The sequence below is a fragment of the Triturus cristatus genome, chromosome 4_2, assembly GCF_964204655.1.
Source record: "Triturus cristatus chromosome 4_2, aTriCri1.1, whole genome shotgun sequence".
Lineage (NCBI taxonomy): Eukaryota > Metazoa > Chordata > Amphibia > Caudata > Salamandridae > Triturus > Triturus cristatus.
Window position 1 is genome coordinate 657,960,234 of NC_140586.1, and position 26,631 is coordinate 657,986,864.

The following is a 26,631-nucleotide window of genomic DNA, read 5'->3' on the forward strand; positions in this document are numbered from 1 at the left end:
CACTAGGTACCTCCAGTAAATGCCACAGAGCTGTGTTGCAGAGAGGTGTAAAAAGTGGCACGGCCTGGACCACCTCCTTGCAATGCAGCTCAGTGGCGCTTACTGGAAGCACTTGGTGGGCTAGTTAGCCCCCAGGGGCCCTCAGTAATGAAGAGAAATTATATCCCCAATTTAAAACGTGCCATAGTGCGTGTTTGCACACGTCACCTCAGGCCCCGTCCCCTCCCTTCACCACTGTGTAAACGCGCCCTGTGGCTGTTCTAAGTTGAGAGATTAAGTCCCCTTGAATCCTAAGGGTCCCTAGGGTCAAACTAGACCACTAGGTACCTCCAGTAAGCGCCACAGAGCTGCGTTGCAGAGAGGTGTAAAAAGGGGCTTGGCCTCAGAACACCTGTCTGCAGCGCAGCTCCCTGGCGCATACTGGAGATGCCTGTTGGGGGTGCGTTTGCAGAGTGCTGCACGGAGGGGGCATGGCCTCCGGCACGATGCCAGTCTTTTATTTATTTTAATTTTTTAAGAAGGGGGCCTGTGTGGTTCCCCTTCTTATTCTAATTTATTGGCCCTGATGACCCCATCCCCCAGGGCCTGTCTCCTAATTATATTTTTTTGACCCCAATCCCTAGGGCCGGCCACTGTTTTTTATTATTTTAAAAAAATATTTATTTATAGACACACCTAGGACATGCTGGACAAACCGTACGTACCTATCACCATGACGATTTGCGGGATATTCATTAAAAGGCGACTATGCATGCAATGAATCCACGTGGAATCTATTTACACTACTAGTGAAGCTCTGACATGTCTGATGCCCTACCGTGCCTAATCCCGGTAGACACCCTTGTCGTTTATTTATACAAACATGGGTAGCTATTGACGGGCACATTTAATACACATGCACACCAAGCCATTCAAAGGGGATTCGACAAAAATTCGACCAAAACTATGCAAGAAACCCTCCTCACGGTTAATAAAACACACATCCACTGCCGGATGTGTAATACTTTTTATTTTACTCTCTGGAAAGGGGACGAACATCACTTGAGAGTCACAGCGCGCTCCTGACAGAGCCCAATGCTGTGTTACACCCATCATTGCCTGCCGAGTGCCACACACCTCTGTGTTGTATTCCACTAGCTAGTGCATATGCTATGACACTCTCTAGCCCATGTGCACTGTAACACCACCCCGTGAATATGTCATGCCACACTTGTCTTCGCACGGGTTATATTGCCCCATCTAACGTGCCTTCCTCGATGCCTATGTTATAACGCACAGTGCTATGCCATACATATTACAATCTGCGATCCATATCTGTGTCACAGTGCATATGCAACGTTACACTCCCCAGCACATATTTTATATTACAACTTTAGAGACTAGTTAGGTTACACAACACTGCCCTGTGCATATTACACTCCAAGGCGCATATCGCATAGCACGCGCTAGTGCCTGTGCTATCTCGCGCTCTCCAATGAATCTGTCATTGCGCACAATGTATTGCATATTATATTTCACGCCCGGTTCATCTTATATCACACTTTTTGGTGCATAGTTTATACCATACACTATATGTAGTTTTCATTTTCAATCGTGCTCTCAGGACTATGTTCTATATAACACTGTGTTCACCTACCCTTTTCACGGGCATTACATTTTGCGATAGGGGGTGGAGGGTCAGGGGGTGTTTCTGCCAAGTGAGCCCGGAGTCACAGTCACAAACGTCCTCTTCTTCCTGAATAAAAGTGAGATTATGCTGCATACTTGTTCATATTTTAAGTAGTTCGCACAGACTCAATGTTTTAAAAACAATAAAGTTCCTAAAACCCGCCTTCTCTGAACAGTTAGCTTGCTGCCCCATCCCCCTCCTCCCTATCCTCTGTTGTGTGAATCCATGGAATAGCCTCCTCCCTCCTGCCATGCATGGTCTGATGTGCTGCCACTGCCCTCAATTTAGTATGATGTACCAGTCCACTCCTCCTGCCCTCCATTGCCCAATTCTATGCCCCATCATTGACCTCCTGCTTAAACTCTGTGCTTAGCTTGCTGCCCCTATTCTCCTTCCCCCTGCCCTCCGATGTCTTTGTGCATGCCCCTGCTCCATCCTTTTTGCCCACCATGTCCCATGGACCTGCCACTCCTATCTACTCTGAGTGTTCTGTTGAGCTGCCACTCCCCTCCCACCTGCCTAGCATTGTCAGATGACTGTAACCTGTCCCTGCCACCTCCACCCTGCCTGTCCACATGCCATGCCCCTATCCTCTTCCTCCTGTCCTACATGGTCCATTGTACTGCCACACCCTTCTGCCCTCCCTGGTCTGTTGTGCTGCAACTGCTCCTCCTGCCTGCCCCGTGTGGTCTGTTGTGAGGTCCCTTCCCCTGAACTTTCTTGTCTGTGCACAGGTCCTGACCCTCCCTTCTATCCTCCATTGTCCTTTGTGCATGCCCCTGCACCCTCCTTCTTGCCCATCATAGCCATTGGTCTTCTGTGCTGCCATGGCCCCTCCCACCTTCCCTCCATGGTCTGTGTGTATGCCATCACAGTCTCACTGTTGCTCTTCATGGTGTGTCTTGCTTCTAGTGCCCATCCTGCCTGACCTCCATGGCTATCTTGCTGCTCCTGCCCTGCCCCCTTGCCCCCAGCCCTCTGTTTACATGTGAAGACCCCTACTCCCTCCCTCCTGGCTTGTCTGTTCCATTGTAATGCCCCTGATCCGTCCCTCCTGCCCTTTATGGTCTGTAATGCTGCAGCTTTCTCTCCTGTCTGTCCATTATGGTCAGCTAGCTACCATTGCCTCTTGCCCCTCTGTTCTCTGTTGTCCATGTGCATGGTCCTGTCCCCTCCCTCTTGCTTTCTATGGATTGTTGTGCTGCACTCCCGTCCTGCATGCCCTGTGTGGTGTATTGTGCTGCTGCAAACCCTGATGCCTGCCCTGCAGGGTCAGTTTGGTGTACCTCTGCATGTCCCTCTTGTCCTCTGTTATCCAAGTCCATGTCCCTATCCCATTTCCTTCCATGATCCAATGTACCATACTTGCGAACATTTTGAACTTGGTAAGAGGGAGATTTTGAAAAAAAACTGGGGTATTGATTTTCCCCTTTGAGTTACATTGAAAAAGAGGATATTGTAGACAGGAGACAGATCAAATAAAGCCCATTTGAGCTTAAAAACATTGGACGTTTCCTGGCTGAATCGGGTCTGTTGGCATGTATGGTTGTACTACCATTGCCTCTTCCTTCTGCCCACAATGGTCTATTACATTGCCACAGCCTTGAAGGAGGGTAGATTTTGTATCACAGGGGGCCCCTGGCCCGTTCTGTCCACACCTGAAGTATGAGACCCTTGTCCTTGCCCTGCCAGCCGCATTTGTAGGCCGTATTAAATTGACCAGCGGGTCCTGTGTTGCTATATAATTATCCTGAGACATCCTTACCACTCAGCCAGCATAAAACCCCTGTGTAGGCCCTTCTGTTCAATATGTAGGCCTCTTTGTTAAATTGACCATAGCTCTGCAATTTTAGTGTATAGCAGTCTGAAGGCAGGTCTGCGAGGCCTTCTGCTCCAAACTAGTAGCCCCCACCCTACCCGAGTGCTCCGTGCTCGGTATCAAAGTTCAACATCCCACTGAAGCTGTCGACATACAGTAGGCTGCATCCTGGACTGGTACTTGCTTCCTGGGCAGGTTTCCCGCTTTTAAGGAAGTGGCAACCGCAGAGCGTCAAGTTAGGAGAACTGAGGAGATTTTGTACATGAATATATTGAATTCCCGTACAATACCCATTATTTTCTGCTTGCTCTATGGAACTTACGATAAGCGATTGGCCTGAGAGACTGACCTTTTCACCCAGTCCATTGTCAGCATTAAGTGGGTAAATGACGAAATGTCTGGTAAAATCTGCAGACGAAGCTTTTGGGTAGCATACGTAGGTAGATGTAGCGTGCAAAGGAGCCCACAAAATGATATAAAAAGGGAGCACCCACAGATATCGACGGACTACCTCGCCGTCTGTATGTAGGTTAACAGGCTGTGCAGGTTTTCCCCAAGAGCTGGGAGCTCTTGTCTTCCTTTGCTTAAAATGTCTTGCTCTGCTTTGCTTGAAGTATCTTATTCTATTTTACCTATATGAAATGTCATGTTATGTTTAACCATTGTTCTCTTTACTTTTGCATTTAAAAGATTTTGTATTGTAATTGCAGGAATGCTTGCTCTAAGAGTAAACGTGAGTGTTCCTAGGTAACATTTTCCTTGGTGTAACTTGTTTCTCATGATGCATTTATAGATGTGTTTTCTCTCTCTCTCTGTCAGTACATTAATTGAGATACAGAGAATATCATGACAGCTGTATGATTATCTGGATTCTGTATTTTGTACTTTATGTCTCTATTCTGCGGTTTCTTTGAAGTTGTATCTTCTCATTAAACTGCCATTGTATTCTGCCACCAATTCCATGTCTCATATGTCTGTTTTCTTCATTTTTGGAGCAAGCGTTCCTAGGCACCCCGGCTCAAATTAAGGTGCCCCTTTTGTCCCTGACTCACTCTCCTGCTCAGTTCTGTGGTGGCTCCCGGGGCTCTGGGGACCGCCTCTAGCTTCCTTGACCCGTAATAGATCTTCCCTCCAACAGCCTCTCTTGCAAGTCCTGTATTGTTGGTTTGTTGCCCCTGCCCCCCTTTCCACTGCCCTCCATAGTCTGTTGTGCTTCCACGGCCCTTCCTGCCTGCTCAGTGTGGTTAAATTGTTGCCTTTGCACTCTCCTACCTGCCTTCAATTTTCAGAGTCCGTGCCCCTGGCCTTTGCCTCTCAACAGTATCCCAATGAACAACTAGATTGCTAACATTCTATATTTATTACAAAAGTGTGGAACGCCTGACATCATCTTGATGTAATCAAAACTGTAATACCTAGAGCATTTCCTTTAGAAATTACATATATGAGAGGGTCTTATTGGCATCAAAATTATGGTTAGTGCTCTAAAAGACTAAAATAAGGACATTTTGTCTGAGTTTTCAAATAGCGACAAAGCACTTTTAAATTATTTGTTATCTTTATGTTTTTTTATCCAGTTGACCACTTGATTAAATGTTGCACTTAGGGGAGAGGATGTGGTGTTACTTCCAGAACTGCAGACTTTGCAACTGGGGAACCAGGTTGAAGTTTCTGCTTCAGCTCGACATTCTGTGATTCTGGTCAAATCACTTAGTCTCCCCATGTCTACAACCAAAATGAATTTGTGCTTGTGTGATGTAACCAATGCTCATGTAAAGCACTCCAATACCTGACAAGTCTGCACTATATAACACTGCAAAAACACTAAATAATAAGTGTTTTGCACACTTCTGTCATTGGGCTATATTTGGGCTACATCTGGGTGATTTTGGGCTACATTTGGGCTCTTTTGTCTCCGGTGGCCATCTTGGGAGATTTATTTGTTATGAAGTTTCCTAATTTCCTCATGTACTGCAGTCTCCTCAGTAGGAAATGCTTTCAGTTTTTTACGTTGATTCCATCATGAAGGTATTCAGATATGTCACACATTTGCCATAAATTCTGAATGTTAGCACTCTAGTTGCTCATTAGATCACTGTAGTAAAACTACTGTTCACCATGGAAGTCTGCTCCTGGTATTAAAAGTGCATGTTTCAGTCTGCATGTCAGAATTTTTTAATGAAATAGAAGAGGATTTGAGAAGTCACTCAAAATGTGCCCTCATTTTCTTTCTTCAGCATTAATCATAATTTCTATGGCAAAATGAACCCCCTCATTGTGTTCCTTTTTAAATTAAATGTTTTAAGTGTTATCAGTTTATTCCAATCAAGATGGCTTCAGGTGTGCCATACTTTTGTCATAATGAAGACAGTAAGCGCTCTAGTTGTTTTTAAGAACATTCTGGGACATTCTGTCATTGGGCTATACTTGGGCTACATCTGGGTGATATTTGGGCTACATTTGGGCTCTTTTGTCTCTGGTGGCCATCTTGGGAGACTTATTTGTTATGAAGTTTCCTAATTTCCTCATTTACTGCAGTCTCCTCAGTAGGAAATACTTTCAGTTTTTTACTTTGATTCCATCAAGAAGGCATTCAGATGTGTCACACATTTGCCATAAATTCAGAATGTTAGCACTCTTTTTGCTCATTAGATCACTGTAGTAAAGCTACTGCTCACCAGGGAAAACTGCTGCTGGTATTGAAAGTGCATGTTTCAGTCTGCATGTCAGAATTTTTTAATGAAATAGAAGAGGATTTGAGAAGTCACTCAAAATGTGCCCTAATTTTTCTTTCTGCAGCACTAATCATACTTTTTATGGAAAAATGAACCCCCTCATTTTGTTCCTTTTGAAATTAAATGTTTTAAGAGTTACCACTTTATTCCAAGCAAGATGGCTTCAGGTGTGCCACACGTTTATCATAGGTAGGACTGTTAGCGCTCTAGTAGTTCTTTGGAACACTCTGGGAAGCTGCAGTAGAACACAAAGGAATCAACTGACAGTCTCTGCCCTTGTTGGATGTATATGTTTTACTGAGAATGTCAGACTTCATTCTCACATGACTGAGAAAGATAATGTGAATTTACAGAAAATAAGCTCTCAGTTTAGCTTATAGATCACCTTCCAAACCTCTGTGGTAAAAGCATGAGAAAATATTTTTCTCTCAATCATGATATCCCAGCAGAAGGCTTTTTCACATGGTGAAATCACCTTAGAACATACCACAATTCCTAAAATGAGTATGGTACCATCAAGAAATGATTTATAATGTAACTAAAGTCTTAAAACCTTCTATTAACTGCAATGCTTTTTAATGAGGTGCTATCATGTATATTGGTCCCAAGATGGCTGCCAACACTTCTTGGATGAAGTGCTGACAGCCAATCAGATCTCAGGATGAGATGTGTGGTTAGGCTCCGCCCACATATATATATGCTTTTAAATGCTATTTTCTCAGGAAATACTGAACAGATTTACACCAGACCTGCAAAAGGCACTTCCTTGACCTTATGGCTACCTCTCTGCCAAATTTCAAGTAATTCTGTTCAGCCGTTCGGGCTGTAGCTGTGTCTAAAGGTCCTATGGAAAAATGCATGGGAAAAACGCGTTTTGGGATCCCCCTTTTATCTCAGCCCCCGCTTGACGAATCCCCCCGAGACTTTCAGGGTAGGAGTGTAGCGTAGCGCCCCACCTATTTTGAAAAATTCGCGAGGATTCGTCGACCGGCGCCAAAGTTATTCAAAATAGAATGTTGCGGATTTCCTATGGAAACGTGGTCCTAACTATAACTACCTACTGGCGACCGCCAGTAGGTAATATATATAATTCACTGGTTATCTCTAGAACCCTAATATGAATTAATGTTTGATTGATGCAATTTTTTGCGTTGTACGAAAAAAGACACTAGTCTGAAGAAAGACATATATTTTTTTGCAAGTATTTCTTTTATGTCAACCTTGATTGCTGGTTGCTAAGTAACTTGGGGGTTTGTTTCACATGCACGTAATTAGTATATAAGCATTGTTTTTGAACTTGGTCTGACACAGTGAGCAAGGCGGATTCGTTCGCCGAAACGCGTCTGGGCCACAGCTTTTTGAAATAAAGCAATTTCTTTGACAAACTTCACCCACGGAGTCAGTGCCTGTTTCGTATGTATGGAACGCGGTTTGGAGCCAATATTAGAGGCGTTCCGGTGCCTCTTACACTGACCCTCCTCGATTTGGCGTTTTCCGTTCCCGGAGTCAGCTGTTGGATTATCTTTGAGAACAGAGAAAACGGAGAACCCCCCGCAGCCTGAACCACGGAATACCGTACGCGGTTTGGATTCCTTAAATGGGAGTGTCCTGATTCTCGTGATTGTCGGAGGACATACCGGGATACAGGTAAGCCTATTGTGGGATTCGCTGCGGTTGGAGATATTCCGCACAAGTGGCTGATGGGAGAGGTAGTCCTGTAGGTTCTCATCTACGGGCTGTGGGTGTCAAGGACATATAATATTTCAATTTGCAATGGCCGAGGATTGGATCAAGGACCGTGAAGAGGCAGCGCTTGACATTTTTAGTGAAAAAGATAGCCATGATGAAACACCGTCAACTAGTGGCAACGCGCAATTACCAACTGCAGGAAGCAACTTAAAAAAACTACTTGGCGAGTTGGAGAAACTTCGGAGACATGAAATAGCCAAATGGTGGGAATGCACATCATTAAAGAAATACCTCGAAGTGAACCGTATTCCGAGGGGGTTGAGGATTTTAGTATCACCAACCTATGAAAATCCGGATCCTGCCATGCTACAGGAATGGGCTGATAATAGTGCCCAATCATCTCGTAACATGTTACAAATACTTATCAAATACGTCACAACAGACAGAGATAAAATTCTGATTCAGATTAATGAAATACTCAAAGAACTCGAAGAAATAACTAATCAAGAGGAGGTAAATAAAGGTCTAGCTGAGATAAAAAATCGTGTTTTGAAATACGAACAAATAATCAAAGAAAGGAAAGCCAGCAAGTTTCAGCGCGATAGAAACGACTATCTACATGGCAGAATCTATACTTTTTCAAGACGATTTGAAAATATACGTCGCCAGGAACTATCGAAAACAGTGGCAGGCCCATTGAGTCAACGGGAGCCAAGTGATACAGATTTAAGCTCGGAAATTGAATCGGAACATGAAATGAGTGGTAATAAGGAGCAAACACATCAAGCACCTAACCTATCCAGGAACTCGGTTTTTTACGAGTAGAGCGTTTGATGAGTCTACGCCCAAGACCTCAGAGACAGGCGTACCCCATCAAACAAGGCTCAAAATCAAGGAGCAGAAGGAGAAAAAAAAATCGGAGATGGGGCTACAAAAACACAGCAAAGAAACGTATACAGACGGAACAAGAGGAGATGAGCAATAATAATGTTACATCGGACAACGCAGTGGTAAACTTAACTGACATGGTTTTGACTCAAGATGAAGAAAAAAATTCTGGCTTTAGGACTATCGTATTGCAAGACTACAAATTTTGATTATACTCAAATCAGGATAGACCTTTACCATTTTACACGGAAATTAAAATTGCGCAAACATTTCTTCAATACTAAAGAAAAGATAAACATAAGAGATCAAGGAATATATCCAGAACCAGATATTTTATCTGTAGCGGATTTATCTTTCCTGAGAGACATGGTGGAACTTGAGAAGGAGTGTCTAACAGTGGTACCGAATTTGGATGACGCAGGAATCAATTTGGATCTGAATATATCAGCTTCTGTAACAACACCATTTCGACCCAAATCTATTTTTAATCCTCTAATGCCAAGGGATAACATCGATATCTTTGCGGATAAAATGATTCAAAATCTTAAAGTTTTGGCAACTGAAAGCAGTAATACATTTAACATGGTAAAAAGTATGGAACCAGTTGGATATTCTAAAACAATACAAAAAATCAAAGAGCGTCCAGACATCGTAGTACGCTGGTCAGACAAAGGTGGCAACATTGTACCTTGGCCTTTAGACATGTACAACAGGGAAGCATTAGACCAACTATCGGACAGGAACTGCTACACACGGATCAGTGCCACAAATATCATCAGTACTAAAGAAAAATTCCACGGATGTTTGTATGAATGGAAACAAAAAGGGCTAATAACCAGGAATGAACTTGATTTTCTAAAAAATGATTATCCTGTAACACCACAGCTATATTTGTTACCAAAAATTCATAAGAATGCTGTGTGTCCCCCTGGCAGACCAATTATATCTGCCATTGGAAGTTTATTTGAAAATACCAGCAAGTTCATTGATTTCTTTCTTCAGCCATTTGTACGGACTTTACCATCTTACACTAAAGACACTGGTGATTTTCTCACTAAGATTTTTGATTTTAAATGGCAGGAGGATTATTTGTTTGTTACACTAGATGTACAAAGCTTGAACACCAGTACAAGACATCAGAATGGTATGAGAGCTATGAAACTCTACTTAAGTAAAAGGGATTTGAGTCTACATGATCATACAGCTATGTTGTTACAGATGGTGGAGTGGTGTTTAACAAATAACATTTTTCTATTTGACAGGCTATTATACAAGCAGTTACAAGGTACAGCCATGGGTACTTGCTTCGCCCCCAGCTATGCTAATTTGCATATGGGCTGGTGGGAGGAGCAAGTACTCATGAAAACATGTAACATTCAATTGAGTGAAAATGTTGTCATATATCAACGTTATATTGATGACATTTTCATGGTGTGGAAGGGCAGCAAATTAAGTGCTATTGACTTTGTTAAGGTCATAAATACTAATGAACTAAATCTCAAATTTACAGGCACTATAGATAAAAAATCTATTGTGTTTCTTGATTTAGAACTTTACACCATGAACAAAAAAATACATTCGCGCACACACCGCAAGCTGACTTCAGGAAATGCTATTTTACACGCTCGGAGTTTTCATCCTGTGAAACTCATTGAGAATATTCCCTTTGCAGAGTGCCTTCGTATGAAGAGAAATTGTAGTACTGTTGAGAGCCTTACTGAATCCATTGATAACCTGTGCAAAAGACTTAGCAATAGAGGTTATAGAACAAAAACTCTGGAACAAGCTAAGAAAAAATGTTCGAATATCCCAAGACAAGATATTTTATTTAAGAACAAAGCAAACAGCACCACGTCAGGAGAAACGAACAAACAGACACCTAGGTTAATTACAGGCTACAACAGTTTTCATCAGAGACCAAGACAAATCCTATACAGGCATTGGCCGATAATACGATGTGACCCTGTCATAGGTCCTTCATGTACTAAGCTCCCCCAGTTAACGTTCAGGAGAGCCAAGTCCATGAAACAGGAACTTGTATCCAATGCTCCTGTGTCAGACAAAGGTACCAGCTGGCTAAAGTCCCAAAAAGGATTTTTTAAATGCACTAAGTGCAAAGCCTGCCAGTATGGAATCAACACTAAATCAATCGTAACTCCAATAAGAAAAACTCCCATTGAAATCAGGGAGCACTTCACGTGCAAAACAGAATTTGCGGTATATGTGTTACGCTGTACCTGCAATAAGATGTATGTTGGCAGCACCATTCATCCTGTACATGTCAGAATTTTGCAACATCTAAGGGCAATCAATAACAAAGACCCGACATACCCAGTTGCACGACACATCAATAGTGTACATGATGGTAAAGCAGAAGATCTGGTATATTTTGTTGCTGACAGTGTCAAGAAAAACATCAGGGGCGGGAACAGACAACTGGCACTAAGGAGGTTAGAGTCACGATATATAATACAGTTAGACTGCAAGATTCCAAATGGCTTGAATGCCGACGAAGCATTAAGCGTTCATTTATAAATTCATAGCTGCCTCTCTAAGTTTCTTGTAACAATCCTGAAAAGTCTAGACCCAGTTTCTGTTCATTGGTTAAATTATTTTATACGTGTCTAGTGTGTAATTTTGTCCCCCATACTAACATGTGACAAACTTATGAAGACATTAAGATGCTACATTGATTGAATCAGTCATCAACATTAGACTTTTAAATGAGGAATTTGCAGTGGTTATTGACAATGATGAAGTAGGCCCACTTGGGCTTAATTTCACTAAAAGTCTACAATATGATTTATAAATTGTACAAATATATATTTAATTCACTGGTTATCTCTAGAACCCTAATATGAATTAATGTTTGATTGATGCAATTTTTTGCGTTGTACGAAAAAAGACACTAGTCTGAAGAAAGACTTATATATTTTTTTGCAAGTATTTCTTTTATGTCAACCTTGATTGCTGGTTGCTAAGTAACTTGGGGGTTTGTTTCACATGCACGTAATTAGTATATACGCATTGTTTTTGAACTTGGTCTGACACAGTGAGCAAGGCGGATTCGTTCGCCGAAACGTCTGGGCCACGGCTTTTTTAAATAAAGCAATTTCTTTGACAAACTTCACCCACGGAGTCAGTGCCTGTTTCGTATGTATGGAACCCGGTTTGGAGCCTATATATATATATATATATATATATTCACTGAAAAAAACATAGGTTTCACACATGTTATAGTTAGCTGGACATTTTACTGATAAAAAACCAATGAAATTCCCCGTTATAGTTACTGTAGGCAACTATAACTCACGCGACCGTAATCCTCTGCTGATGCTAATTGTAGAAAGGATAAATGGTAGTAAATACCAGACGTAGCCTTGAGGTATATTTCAAGTAGGTTTATTAGTTGGTTACCAGATGGTACAAGGTAGTTCAGTAGATGACAAGATTAGTCAAGATGATGGCCCCACCAGGAGCAGCATGGTTGCTGCTCAGTCCACTCTCTCCAACTGTCACTCTCTCCACGCAAGCAGGCACCCCAACATTACACTCTCTCTCTCATCAGGCATTCCAACATTCCACGCATCCATCACATTCATTCTGGCTGAGCAGCTAAGAGGGGAATGCACTTAAGGGAATTAAGGTACAACATATCCCCTTCCCTTGGCAACAATAAACAACAATAACTGCGACATTGCAGCAAAAATAAGAATAAGTAAGCATGTAACATCTCACACAATAAATAAGAAGAATAAATATGAAAATGCAGTGAGATATAAATAAGAGATGAGTAAATAGCAAAAAGCAACAAGAATGAAAGAAGAGTGGTAGTTAGCAAGGATTCAAGTTCAAAAGATACAAATAGCACTTCCCCTTCCCTTGGGAAAAACAATAGAACAGGTCGGAGCCTTGCATGTAAAACATTCAAGTGTGATTAAATTAAAGAGAAAAACAGAATATAAGGAAATAATAACAGAGAATAGAGAAGGCAGAACAAATAAAGTGGGTAAAAAGGTGCAAAGCGGTAGCGTAACTGACAGCTGGGGCAAAGGAAACCAAAAGATCTGACACCCCAACTACATTTCTACACACAGCACAATGGAGGAAATAGTGCAGAACTAGAAGAGTGAAGAACCCCGGGAGATGTTTTGCACACCTCATATACTAATATATTAAATAAGAACCCCGGGAGATGTAAATACCTATACACTCATCCTCTTTTGCACGCCTCATGTACTAATATACTAAAGCCCCACTGAGTATAATGAACGAAAGAGTGGGTACGTGCCCATTGCTTATTACAAGAAAAGATGGGTACACCGCCCATTGCGCATTTTAAATAAAGATGGGTACACTGCCCATTGCGCGTTTTAACTAAATTAAAGATGGGTACACTGCCCATTGCGTGTTTCAACTAAACTACAGATGAGTACACCGCCTGTTACATATTACTTAATAAAATGTGGGTACACTGCCCACTGCGCATTTTAACTAAAGATGGGTACACAGCCCACAGCGCAAGTAACCACTGAGGGATAACAATCTAAAGGGTAATGCAGGCATAACACTGCTGCTAGGCACCAAGACTGTGTAGGGTGAAATCAGTGTGAAGGGTGTGCGCACTACCCCCACTGAAGAATGAAACTAGTGTAAGGAGACCAGCTCCTAAACAACAAATACCCTACAAAGAAAATGCCAAATACCCTGAAAGTATCTAAGTCAGAAAACAAATAAGGCGAAGCGTAACTCTCAATGAAGTATCAACAAAAATCATACTGTAAATATTATGAAGAAAGAGCAACTCACAACTGTGAGATGTCACTAACATAGTAATATAACAAATAAAGCATGCGTTACACATAGACAAAGCATGAAACATATGAAGTAACCACAGTGCAAAACACATGTCATGAAACACTGTCCATTGAAACACAATAAACTAAAACAAATAAAGTTGTCATTCAAAGGAAGCATGAAAACATATGAAGTAACCACAGTGCAAAACACATATCATGAAACACTGTCCATTGAAACACAATAAACTAAAACAAATAAAGTAGTCACCGTAGTTCCACTTATAAGGATACTTCACCGCAATAATACCAAATCATTCAGACTGGAAACCATCGGCATTTGTATTGCTTTGTGTGCACTTCAATGGTTGGCTCTCTGCTTTCTTATTGAAAAATGATCAAATCAGTTCAGAAGATTTTTCCACCGATGCGACTGTTCACCAATGTGACTTCAATACTCCGCACTACTCTATCTCCACCGAACATCTGAGCTGACAAGCAATTGAGGAATACGATGTCCTGGTGTTTTTTCATTAAAAAAAAACTTTATTGTCCTCCAAAAAAAACAAGCGTGGTTGGCAGAAGGAGCACCGCTGAATGAACAGCAGAAGACAGCGCGGCTAATGCTCCTGGCTCTGGTGGAAACGCAATATGGCGGCACGCTTCATGACGCAGTGCCGGATGGCTCGCAGTACGTCCGTGCACACAGGCGACAAGGAGCAGCTCCGACAGGCATGGAAGCTGAGACGCTTCACGAGGGAATGCAGGTGAGCTCGAGCGCGCTGAGGAATCCACGCGCAACATTTTCAAATGGCAAACAGCAACGCGCATTGCTAACGGCTCACACCCCCAATAAGGCTCAATGTTTGAAAATTTACACGGACAAAAACTCACCCATGTCCTAGGTATGGTTCCATACTTGCCCTTGACTCAAGACACACGACACCTGTCCAAACTGAATGATATCATGTCAGTTGAAAAATATAAACGGGTGATGGTAGATAGAGCTTGTCATGTCCGTCAGAGAGCACTCGCTTCCCAACACTACAGATAAGCTATTCAATGCCAAATCCACATCCATGGTGATAATTGCAGCTCTACAAGAGTAAAGATGAACGATGTCTTCCAATAATATATGACTGGCAACAAACTTCAGAGTGGACCGTACTCTCTACACACCAAAAGATAATCCAGTTTGCCGTAACAGCCTCTAAGAGTTGCAAATGAGAACATCTCCAAATGTTTGCACACACTGTTAGACTCTGCTGAAGCCAGTTGTTTAAAGATCGTGAAACATTTTTCCGTTTTATTTTTAAGAGTTCACGGTTCGGTAGGCAGGATATTGGAAGTTAGCCAGTCTTAAGCATATATTTACTAACGCTGTATCTATATTCCATTGAAGAATAAATCCGTTCCTTCTGAAATATAAAAACCAAAAGGAATGTGAAGCGCCCTGGGTAGGCTGTCCAGATGGTGAAGGACACTGGTGGGACCTGCGAGGGCGTTCTTTTCCTTGCTTTCTTTTAAAAGTTGCTTTGCTTTACGTAGTTTCATGTACCAATAAAATCCTGGATAAATGTAAATTTCTTCACCTTCAGTAGTCTTGTCACGCAGGGTTTCTTCCAGATCGTCGCCAATGTGTCACCAGGTGTTATAGTTAGCTGGACATTTCCCCCGTACAAAACCCTAGAAATTCCCCCATTATAGTTGGTTCAGCTAACTATAACTCGCGCGCCCCCGCAATGCACTGCTGATGACGTCACATATTACATCACTCATGACATGGTCGGTGACATCACTGATGACATCTCAAATGACATCACTGATGACATCATCCAGTGAGTCTGTGTTTCTGTAGAGTTTTAATATGTTTAATATATATAGGGAAAGACCTATGGAAGAATGAGTGGGTATATAAGTGTGTGAATGGATGATTTTCTAGGTGTGTGACTGACTCTATAAGTGAGTCATTAAACGTATCTTACTGCAGACTAGTGACTAAACTGTGTGAATGTCTGTATCTGTCTGTCTGTTGGTGTATAAGTGCCTGCATGGTTTTGTGAATAGCTATAGGAGTGTCTATATGAGTTATTGATTGGTTGTCTGAGTATCTGTATGGGTGCATGAGTGTTTGTGTGGGTAGGGCGTGTGTGTGACTCTGTGCATAGATGTGTGAGTGGGTGATTCTATGGGTGCATGGTTTTAAGAGTGCATCTGTGATGGACTGTATGGTTGGGTGAGTGTATGTATGAGTGTGTTAGTGATTGAATGTATATCTCAGTGGTACATGTGTGAGTAACTACATATGTGAAAGGCAGGGTATATGTTTGTAAGAGTATATAACTGGGTATATGTGAGAGTGTGTGATTGTGAGAGTGGCTGAATGGATGAGTGTGTGCTTGTATCAGTAATTGTATAAGAGCGTAAGAATGCGGTAGTATTTTTATGAGTAAATGAACTTGTGTGTGTATAACTGTATAGGTGAGTAAATTGGAGTGTGCTTAATTATTTGCATGATTGACTAGGTGTGTGAGTATGTCTATGGATGATTGGCAGTGTGTGAGTGTCTATATAGGTGTATAAATGCATATGATAGTCCTGTACTGAGTGGCTGTAAGTATGAGTGACTCTACAGATGAGTGAGTGGAGGTGTGTGTAGACCTAAGAGTCAATGAGTGGGTATGAAGTTATTGGTATTGTAGTATCTATGGTTTTGAGAATGGCCGTCTGAAATTTTGAGTCGGTGTATCAAAGATTATATTAGGGTGTGAGAAGATGCACTAATTTATTACATGGATGACGTCATCAGGGATGTCATCAGTGATGTCATTTGAGATGTCATCATTGATGTCATTAGTGATGTCACGGACCATGTCATGAGTGATGTAATATGTGACGTCATCAGCAGTACATTGCGGGGGCGTGCAAGTTATAGTTAGCTGAACTAACTATAACGGGGGAATTGCTAGGGTTTTGTACGAGGTAAATGTCCAGCTAACTATAACACCCCTGAAACTTAAGGTTTTTTCTGTGAATTTCTAAGGTTTTTAAAATGCCAATTCCTAACTATAACGTGCATGAAACCTATGGTTTTTTCAGTGAATTTCAAAGGTTTTTTAAATGCTACTTCCTATCTATAATTTATCTCTAAAGCTATGATGTTTAATGATTTTCATTGAATTTCAAAATTTTTCAAATTCAGTGTGTCAATTCCTTTAATTATGTTTTTTTTAAATACTTTATCACCTTTTTTTAAACTTATTTTTTCAATTAATTCTTTTAAAAAGTAAAAAATATTATTTGTTTTTATTGGGTTTAAAAAAAAAATGTTAATGTTTTAAAATATATTTTTTAAAATAATTTTTAAACTATATTTTCAAAACTTTATTTTTTGGGATCCGCGCACCCAACACGTAAGGAACCGCGCACCCTGCGCGCAATTCGCAGTTTAAAAAAAAAGGGGGGCCCCAGGCAACACTAGAGGGTCAGAGTATTTCTACCCTGCCCCCTTTACATCTTTCACACACTTATTTCCCTTACTTAATCAGCCCCGCTTCTACCGAGGCACAAAATGGCTGCCAACAGTTCCTGGTTTCGAATGTAGACAGACACTTGACAGCCAATTAGCATTCAGCACGTGATCGGGAGGGTGCGTGCTTGGTTCGGGGAGGGTGCGCTTAGGGTGCGCGGATCCTCCGAGGCCATGGGCATATCTATTTTTTTTAGTCTAGTTTTCTCAGGAACTACTGAACAGATTTACACCATTTATGCAAAAGGCACAAGTCTGAACTGAGGACTACCTCTTTGCCAAATTTGGTGTAATTCCGTTCAGCAGTTTGGGCTGTAGCTGCTTCAACAGGTCCTATGGGAAATTGCATGGTGAAAACGCGTTTTGGGACCCCTCTTTTTTCTCGGCCCCCCCTTGACGAATCACCACAAAACTTTCAGGATAGGAGCGGACCGGAGCTGGCCAAAAGTTTGGAAAATTTCGCGAAGATTCGTCACCCGGCACCAGACTTATTGGGAATAGAATGTTGTGGATTTCCTATGGAAATTATTCCTAACTATAACTACCTACTGGCGACCGCCAGTAGGTAATATATATACACACATAGATATATATATCTATATAGATATACACAGATCTATAAATTAAAAACGTCACTGGAGTGCCCATTAGTGCCAGAGTAAACAAATAAGACACAAGTAGGAAAGCATCAAGGCACATAATATCATTTTCAAACACTCACCTTACTTACTTCCTCAGCAACCTTCTCATAGTCCTGTACATTCCTACAGTAAAACCCGATTGTGCAGCTGGGATCCATCTTTTTGAATGGCATCTTTTTAGGGGATGAACAGTGGAATGACTGCAAGTAAAACAAATTTTATAACAAATATTGTAAAAACTTGAGAAATTAATCCGCCAGCGGTCTGGTCAAGTTTATGGGTTACGCAATATCTAAAATAGGTTTTGGGAAAAATGTGACTTTAAAGACATAAAAGGGCATCAATTTGTTAGTTCAGTACAAAAAAGAAATGTGAGATGGACAGCGGCACAGTCACTGAGTAAGCACCATTTCTAGCTGCCTTGTTGAATTTTGGAATTTCAGAGAACTTGCTTTTTTCAGAAATGTCGCCATAAACAGGTGTTGGTATAGCTAATAGGTCTGACTTGCATTGAAAATGTTAAAAAATAAAATAAAAAAAAAAAAGCTTTTGTGGATTCAGTGTAAATTTGTGATGTAAAATAGTCCTTTGTGCATTCCAAATCAAGCACTCCAACGGGTGTGGTATGATACATCAAGCAACAAATAGAATGATGTGGGAGAGTCAAACTCCTGTGGAGTAGAGACAAAGTCCTCGCTAGGTCTATGTATAACTGGTAACACAGGTCTTGCAGATAATTGCGCTGTCAAGCCACACCTAAGGCACTTGTGATTCCACACACAATTAAAGGTCATTTGGACTGGAAGAAGGGGAATCAACCATGATTATCAGACATGCCTAATATTGAATGCAGGAAATGGTTTTTGAAATTGAGGTTGGTTATGTTCCCTACACCTTTTTGCCAAGTTATGTAAAATAATTTGCCAGATTGAAAAAGGTTTAATATCCCTGGAGAAGTCCTAGGGATGTTAAACAAATGTATACTGTACTATCAAATATTGAAAAATTATTTGCCAGACTGAAAAAAGTTTAATATCCCAGGAGATGAAGTCTTAGGGATGTTCAACAAATTTATACTTAACTGTCAAATATTCGCACCCAAGAGGGAAACGTTGCTTACTAAGCTATTACATTCACCGACTGTCCATGAATTAGCTGCCATGGTGATACAATGATGTCTTTATTGTCAGGTTCTACAAATGAACTTAGTTTTGGCATGCTATACATTTTAAAACAGTTATCTTGAATGGAATACAACAATTAGTTTTGCAATTAATATTTTGTTGAGTAGGCAACGTGCTTGGTGTAGTGTATAGTTTGAGAAACTACATGAAAAGGATAAAAGAACGAAGACATAAATAAGCAAGCACATGGCCTAACTGTATACCAAGATACCTCAAGGATAAACATAACATGCGGCCTGGTTATGGCACACTGATGTTTTCCTTTCAAAATAGCAACACCCTTTCACAAATGTACAGTATGTGTATCTGTCTTACAAATATGGAAGTGCATTATTGAATGTAAACGGATGCCACTTTGAGGCAGTATTCCTTTTTAGGAATTGTAATCTGCGCTCCCTTTACAAATTCTTTTTCTTGAAATAACCCACTCGTAGGCTGAGATCCAGGATACCCTTCACATGTGGTCATAGCGTTGCGAGGTATCACTTTATTTTCCTGGTGTCACACTGGCGCCATGAATTCCGATGGACGGGACAACATCACATACATAAATGGATCTGCCTAACCTCAACTCTACAACTTTCACAATATTTAGCCTGATGTATCTAAGTGTTTTACCAATTGGGTGTCTAGGAGGGCCAGCATTCAGACCACATATTCTTTGTCTTTGAAAAATGTAGCAGCAATACCCAACATATCTGGTTGGAAGAGCCTTAGATAAGCAAAAAGATGCATAGCTACCTAAAAACTTGCTGAGCAAGTGATCTTTTAAACAAAACCTCAACCCTGGCATCTGAATAAACACGATGATACATAAATGTATGGCGAGAAACCCAATCGGCTGCCTTGCATTTCTCCTGTACACCCCATTCAATATGCAGCAGTTGGTTCTCTACCCTAGTAGAGGTTGTGATTGTTCTTTCAGGTCAAGTCCAGAGAGCAGCCTCTCAGCATTCCCTAATGCATGATGATGATGATCTAAAAATGTCGAGTCATAACAGCTAGACATTTGGGTGTCCCCCTAGGTGTCGGCTAGGCATTTGGGTGCATCCCCCTAAGTGTCGGCTAGGCATTTGGGTGCATCCCCCTAGGTGTCAGACATCGGTCTGTCCACTCTGCATTAGCTAGTTAGTCTGGGAATAATAATAATGTCAGATCCAATCTGTTCAGTGTCTCCTCCACTTTAGAGGAGGTAGCAGAAACAAGGTTGTCATCTGAACCGAGAAGTTTAGAGTGAAAATCTGTAACCACCTTAGGAATGACAGACAGCTTAACTCGGAGTTATTTTGTCCGTGGTAAATTTGCATACAAGGGCTTTAACTTGTTTGTCCTTCTTGCTAGTTATTGCAAGTAGGAAAACCCTCAACAAGGAAGATACTTAGCATCACAGCTGTGTCGAGGTTAAAAGAATGTAACCTTTAAATGAGTGGGCACCAATGTGAGGTCCCACTGAGCACAAAAGCAAAGGACAGAGGGAAGATTAGTCACAAATCCCTTTAAAAAGTATGAAACCAGAGGCCTTTCAAATTGAGAGTGCTCACCAGGTGTCTTCACAAAAATGAATGCAGCCAAAAAGCATACCCTAATTGCCGTTACCTGCAAACCTTTGTTTTCAGGTTCCATAGCAAAAGATTCACATCAGTCAGTATGTATGTCGGACCACATAATTTACACACTTTCAAGTACCTAGACTTCGAAATGACATTTGGTGCTTCGTGTGGCATGTACTGTCAAACATGTCATCAGAGGGGCTACATCTAACACACCTCTTCCTTTCAAGAGATGTGAAAATACTAGAGGTGAAAATTTGGGTGCAACAAAATGGCCTCCATCTGCGACAAAAAGATTAGCAGCATGGAGATCTGTGTGCCAGAGTCTCCAGGAGCAATGTAAAGCCACCCGTCCCAGTGCTATTTGTAGCTCCTAGAATCTGCTTAAGACCATCTGAATAGTCAGAAAAGGTGGAAAGAAATCAATCATCGAAACATTACTTTCAGGGGGACCAGGACAACTTCTTCCAACACCCTTCATTACATATTCCTGAGATCAAAAGTATCAGAGCTCTCCTTTCTCATGAGTTTCAGAGTGATCCACCTGTGAATACATTTACTTATTAAAATGTATTGGAGTACACCCAGGAGACTTATTTATGTGACAAAAACTGACGCTTGCTGAAACTGTCTACTTGTACTCTGATTTCCCCTGACCGAGAAGTCCTCAGAGTATGAACAGCACAGAGGCTAGACCAATGCCAGAGCATCATTCCTTCCCCAAGTAAGTTCCAAGGAGCCCACACCTCCCACTCAACATAGCATGACTTCGGTCTTGTACATCAACTCCAGAACAAGTCTAATGCACACCCGGCATAGAAAAGATGTCAAATCCAAGCCCCTGAACTCAAACTGTTCTGGTGTTCTCTCAGTTACAGATCCAACAGTGCTCACCTTTACTTCCTCCAGATGTGCACACACTTAAACAGGGAGGAAAACAAAGGCCGATTTGCTTATCGCTGGTTCCTGTCTCCAATGTCATGGTGGACAAAAAAACCAATGGATTGGGAAGTAGCCCTAAGTAACTACCAGTAATTGAGACTACTTCGAGTATTCCACCCATCATTTACTTTTACTTTCTTCATTGGAATGCCGTACGTCAGACAGGTATGCCCACAAGTGGGTCCTATGTGCACTGTCCCGTAGAACTCGAGCTACACCCCACAGCAGAGGCCCAAATAGGCCAGAACCAATCTGGAGTTGCTGTGTTGCCGTTCAAAGAGAACGTAGTCTGGATGCTCAGGCTGGGCAGTTCATTTTGGAGCAAGACCAGGTCTGTTTTGCATATGACGTGTTCCTGCCTACGGTGCTATGGTGGTCAAAAAAAGAGAGACAATCGTTTTTCCATCATACTCCTGCCCACAAATCAAATCTGCCAACTCGCAGCATGGTTCAAATTTTCCTAGGTTGGTAGTGGACACAAAACCCAGCCTTTGCAAAATTCCTTGACCTAGATGTCAGTATGGGGTCAGATAGAGCGATAGACTAATAAGTTGATGTGCTCTTTCCTGAAGTTTGGTCTTTCGCCATGCTCCTTGCGTACATTCTGAGTTCTCCTCTCAATGTACTTTAGTTTTTTCTCTTTTCCCTCTGAAGGTCCCCTGCCTTGTCCAAAAAAAAATGTTTGTTAAGGAAATGTAGAAAAACGTGGTGCCGGTTGGTGCCCATATGAACCCACCCAGTAAAAATAAGGTTGAGGTAGTGGAGGTTGGTGCGGGTAGGGTTGGCCTGTTCCTGAGTAGGATGTTGGTGGTGTACGATACCACACAAATGACCAATTACTGCAGTAAAATAGGACACCTTGAAACATATATTAGCTGGGTGAGTGTAGAAGAATTAAGGAATCGCGGGTCTCCCACCAAGATGACTGCGATACTCTTGGAGAAAGAACAGGTCTACAAATTAAAGTCTGACCAATGAGGGCTGAACGATGGACATACCAAGGTCATACCTTAAAACCACTTAGTATGGACAGTAGCTAATTTATGTAACAGGGATTAGTCAAATGACTCCGAGAAGGCAGGAGTATGATGGAAAATTGTCTTCTCTCACATGCCCTGTAATACATTTCTTGCCCTATACTACATGTTCCCATATTTTTTGATCGAAACCATTTCATAGTACACCGCAAGTTCACCCAATAACAGCCGCAATGGCCCTCACATGCCTTAAGATATAAATGAATTATCTAGGATAGGAACAAATATGAGTTTCAACAGTATAACTGTACTTCAGTGCACTTTATGCAACGGCCCGTTTGTTTTGACGGGTTGCACATTTCACATTCCCATGTATTGGGCCACCACTTAATAGACCATCTTTTGGCAAAATGAGAAGAACAAGCTGGGTATGTTCAATCAAGTGGACATGTTTCGGCGTAATGACTGAATGTTCTGCATTATGCAAGATGAGAGTCAGCAGGGCACGCCCAACAGAACGCATCACACGCTCACCACGCAGAGGCACGGCAGGGAGCTGCCAGATAACAGGGCTAGAAGGCAGCTTTTAATACATCGCGCCATTTCATACTCACCAATATCCAAGGAGATGGGCGCTACTTTCCGTCCACTTCCTTTTATGGAGTGATTATAATGTCCATCATACTATGGGTAGGTTTCCCTCATTTTCTTCCTTTAGACTAATGGTGGCTACTCTTCCTTATGATGCCGTGTTTGACAGCAAGGACAGCTCCCTTTTTTGTCCCTTATGGGGCTATAGAAAATCCATACCTGGAGTGAATCATTAGATTGATGCCTCATGAAGCCATATCTGCATTTTATGTTCTGTACTAGTGCATCTGTGACTTAAAGAGCACTAAATATGGTTTGCTGTGAAAAAACTGTGTGGTTTGTGTTTTCACAATTAGCTGCATGATATTAATGGAAATTTGCTCTTATACAATGATATCTCTCTAAATAGCTCTTATGGTTTTATCCCTTCATCAGGGATCTTTTGTCCTGAAGAAGGCCACCTGACCCTTAGGGCAGCCAAACTCAGCTGCAACATGCAGGCCTTTTAGGCGCTGGAGACATGCAGACTTTTTACAAACCGGAGTAATAATCACCTTTTTGTGTCACCTCCTCCATTTTTTTACTTTACCGGGGGACCCCACTTATAAACATGTTAAATGAGGTTACTCACTAGATGATTTTAACTAAACATTCCAGGAAGATTCCTTTGATCTGCATTACGAGTTCTCCCCATCACAGGCTTAGCTCATTCAGATGTGTTGTCATTCTGGAAGAAGGACTGCATGATGAAGAATTCCACATAGAGAATGTGGGTGACAGTCCTTTTCCAGCCCCCTCATGGATCCTAGTAGAGCGGTCATTAAGTAGAGCATACCTTGAGGAGATAATCACCTTGTCTCAAAAGTAGGGCATACCTTAGATGTAATTAAAAAGTATTGAATTTGGAAAATGATAAAGCTGACAGTAACTCTTCTGCTCCCCATATTATACAGGCTCTTACGAGGCTGTCATCCTGTGTCTACCACTTTAGTTCAGCGATGGAACCAACAGATTGCACCATGAAACCATCAAGCCAACACATAACCCCCTAGTCTAGTTCCTTGTTGCAGCAGCCTTAGCTACCACCTTGGCTCCAGGCTCCCACTACAGCACCTGAAGATTCTCCATAATCGAAAGGATAGCAAGCCTATGCAGTCAGGGTCAAAGAGCTCTGACATACAGAGCAGCCAAGGATCTGTGCTGTGAAAATTTCGCTCTCAATTGGACCATAGGGGGTAACATTTTATTGAACATTAAAAAGCCCTGCCTCTACCACAGCCTGTGTCTTTTCAATGGATGTCCGTCTCAAAGCGCTCCCCAGCAGCCATTTCTATCTCGGTATGAGAACAGTCCTTCCACTGCTTTTTTCCCATACGAATTTCTGCATCTTGAAAACCGGGATGCATTCTAGGACCTTGAGTAGACTACTACTTCCTGTGCTTTTTCTATGCATGTTCCAGCAAAGCACTCTGGTGCAATTCAAGACAGCAGGAGGGCATAAAGCAATTCTGTTCCTTCCCTGCTCGCAGGATTTCCCACAACTCTCAAGGGTGAGGGGGCTAGGTTTCTAAAGCCACTAATATTTAAGTACTGGGCTGTTCAGCCCAATTGAAGACAAACATCACACCTTCAGCAGTCATGTTCAATACCCAAGCATCACATAAAGAGATCTTTGTTACCCATCTTTGACAATACCTTCGCACATTTACTGCAACGCTTAATACCAGAAGCTCTTTCTCTCATGGTGACCAAAATGGAAGTAAAACAAAAAGATTCATGCCAATCTGAATATATGTAACCACTAAAACTATAGGACAATGCTCCCAGCGTGTTTAATATGACTTGGGCAAGTACAAAAACATAAAATGAGGTTCAGCACCATTTATGTATAGGGTGACCAACTGGCATGGGTGCAAATTCAGGACGGTGAGTGTAAAAATTCAGAACAAAAGGCCAAAATTCAGGACAAAGGGTCATAATTCAGAAAAAAACTTTGGGACAAAAGGTACGTTTTAAAGACACATCAGAGGAGATCGCGCAATAATATATCAGTAAATAGACAACTAACATAGTTGCAAGTCAAAATAAGTTTATATTAGGCAAACAAAAGCTCTAAATTGTACAAATGCGTGACTGATTGCACACGCTTGTTAGGTCCTGCCTAGCAGCGCGCATGCGTTGCTAGGCGAGACTTATTGTAAGGGGGCTTCAAAAAGCTGACCACACGCTCGTGCATGTGTGGCCTATTGCTTGCGGTTACTCGCACGGGCACCATATGTTTTGAATTATCGTGCCCAGACACGGGCGCAATAATTCAGAACATATGGCCTGGTGCTCACTCTCGCGCGCATGGGCTTGTTCAGCTTCGTGCTTGGAAAGGAATTACATTTTTTTTTGTGCTCGCGCTTCTTGTTACTAATGGGGCCAGACCATCAGGGTCAGCTGTCTTGAGCCTTGTCGGCACGCGCAAGAGGGGGCCCTGGTTATGTTGTTTTGGGTGTTCCCGAAATGCGCATTTGAAACTCCCTGGGGGAGTTTTTCTGCTGGTTTACTTCAGATCCCGAATGCTCACCGCATCTGGAATGCAGATCAGTTGTCTCTGCCCTCTTAGAGTCATGGGTTTGATTTGTTCCCATTCACGGCTTAAACTGTTTATTGCTCGTGCGCGAGTTTGAGGTCTACTTCTGTGTTTGTGAACGGACAACATATACGTGAATTTAATATATATATGATCATTTCGAAGTGTTTTTCATTGTTTTATACTTGTTTGGAAAAAACTGTCTGCGCGTATAGTTTTGGAACACACGCCTGATCGTATATGTGCTGGTTTTTTAAAAAAATAACTGACAGCATGGAATGGGCGAGAACACCATTTATGAATCTGTTTTTATAGTGATTTGCGTGTACTGCACGGGATGACGCGAGCAGGGGCAGTGGGTCAGTGGCAGGCAGCGAGCAAGGGGTCCTGGCAGACACCTCTATGACACTGTGGTGTAGCTCAGTGGGTTGTGCAGTCGCGGATGAGATATGCAGGCCACCAGCTCAAATTCAGCGAGCCCTTCTTTTCCCTTAGAAGTCCACAATAACGTGAGCTCCACCACGCTGGGTTATGAATCATGTGTGTACAGAGCTTGGCAACGCCGGAAGTAGCACTGTATACACACACGTGTCACGCAGCGCCTAGTGGAAACAGATTTTTCAATTCTTTGTTTCTGGGTAACAGTGGCTTCCAGGTCTGTGCCAGCCAGCTCAAAAAAGCCTCCAACTGCATATTCTGCTCACAGCAGCAACATGCGGAAAAATACACTTGTGTATCTCGGCTCTAAAGAAGTGATCTTTAATTGTCACCACGGGCGTTCTATATTATTATGAAATTAGATACCAGCATTATACACATCTGACCAGTGAAATTGTGCAAGCACAAACCGAACGCTCTCTCGCCACTCAATGTGTGCTCTCGTTGGCCAAAGGCATGCCGCGCATGTTTGTATTATTGGATTAGATGCTGCCACTTGCAGGTTACATGCAGATCTTTATAGCAGGTGCATTAACTCACGGAGTTAGTTGTCTTACTAGACTTCTAACCTATAGATGACAAAGAGATCACTGCTGAAGAGGCAT

At 42.0% G+C, this 26,631-nt stretch overlaps 1 protein-coding gene across 7 annotated transcripts in view; it reads right to left on the reverse strand.

The window, feature by feature from the left end:
* ATG4C (autophagy related 4C cysteine peptidase) overlaps positions 1-26,631 on the reverse strand; it is a 266,766-nt gene that overhangs the window by 52,412 nt on the left and 187,723 nt on the right. For 3 of the 7 annotated variants that reach the window (XM_085602413.1, XM_085602414.1, XM_085602415.1), the window contains one exon: positions 17,847-17,966. The exons of 2 other annotated variants lie outside the window; for them this stretch is intronic. In XM_085602413.1, the coding sequence (XP_085458539.1) occupies positions 17,847-17,966 (120 nt within the window). The remainder of the gene's footprint in view (positions 1-17,846; positions 17,967-26,631) is intronic. 2 more of the 7 variants (XM_085602416.1, XM_085602417.1) reach the window with 1 other exon arrangement.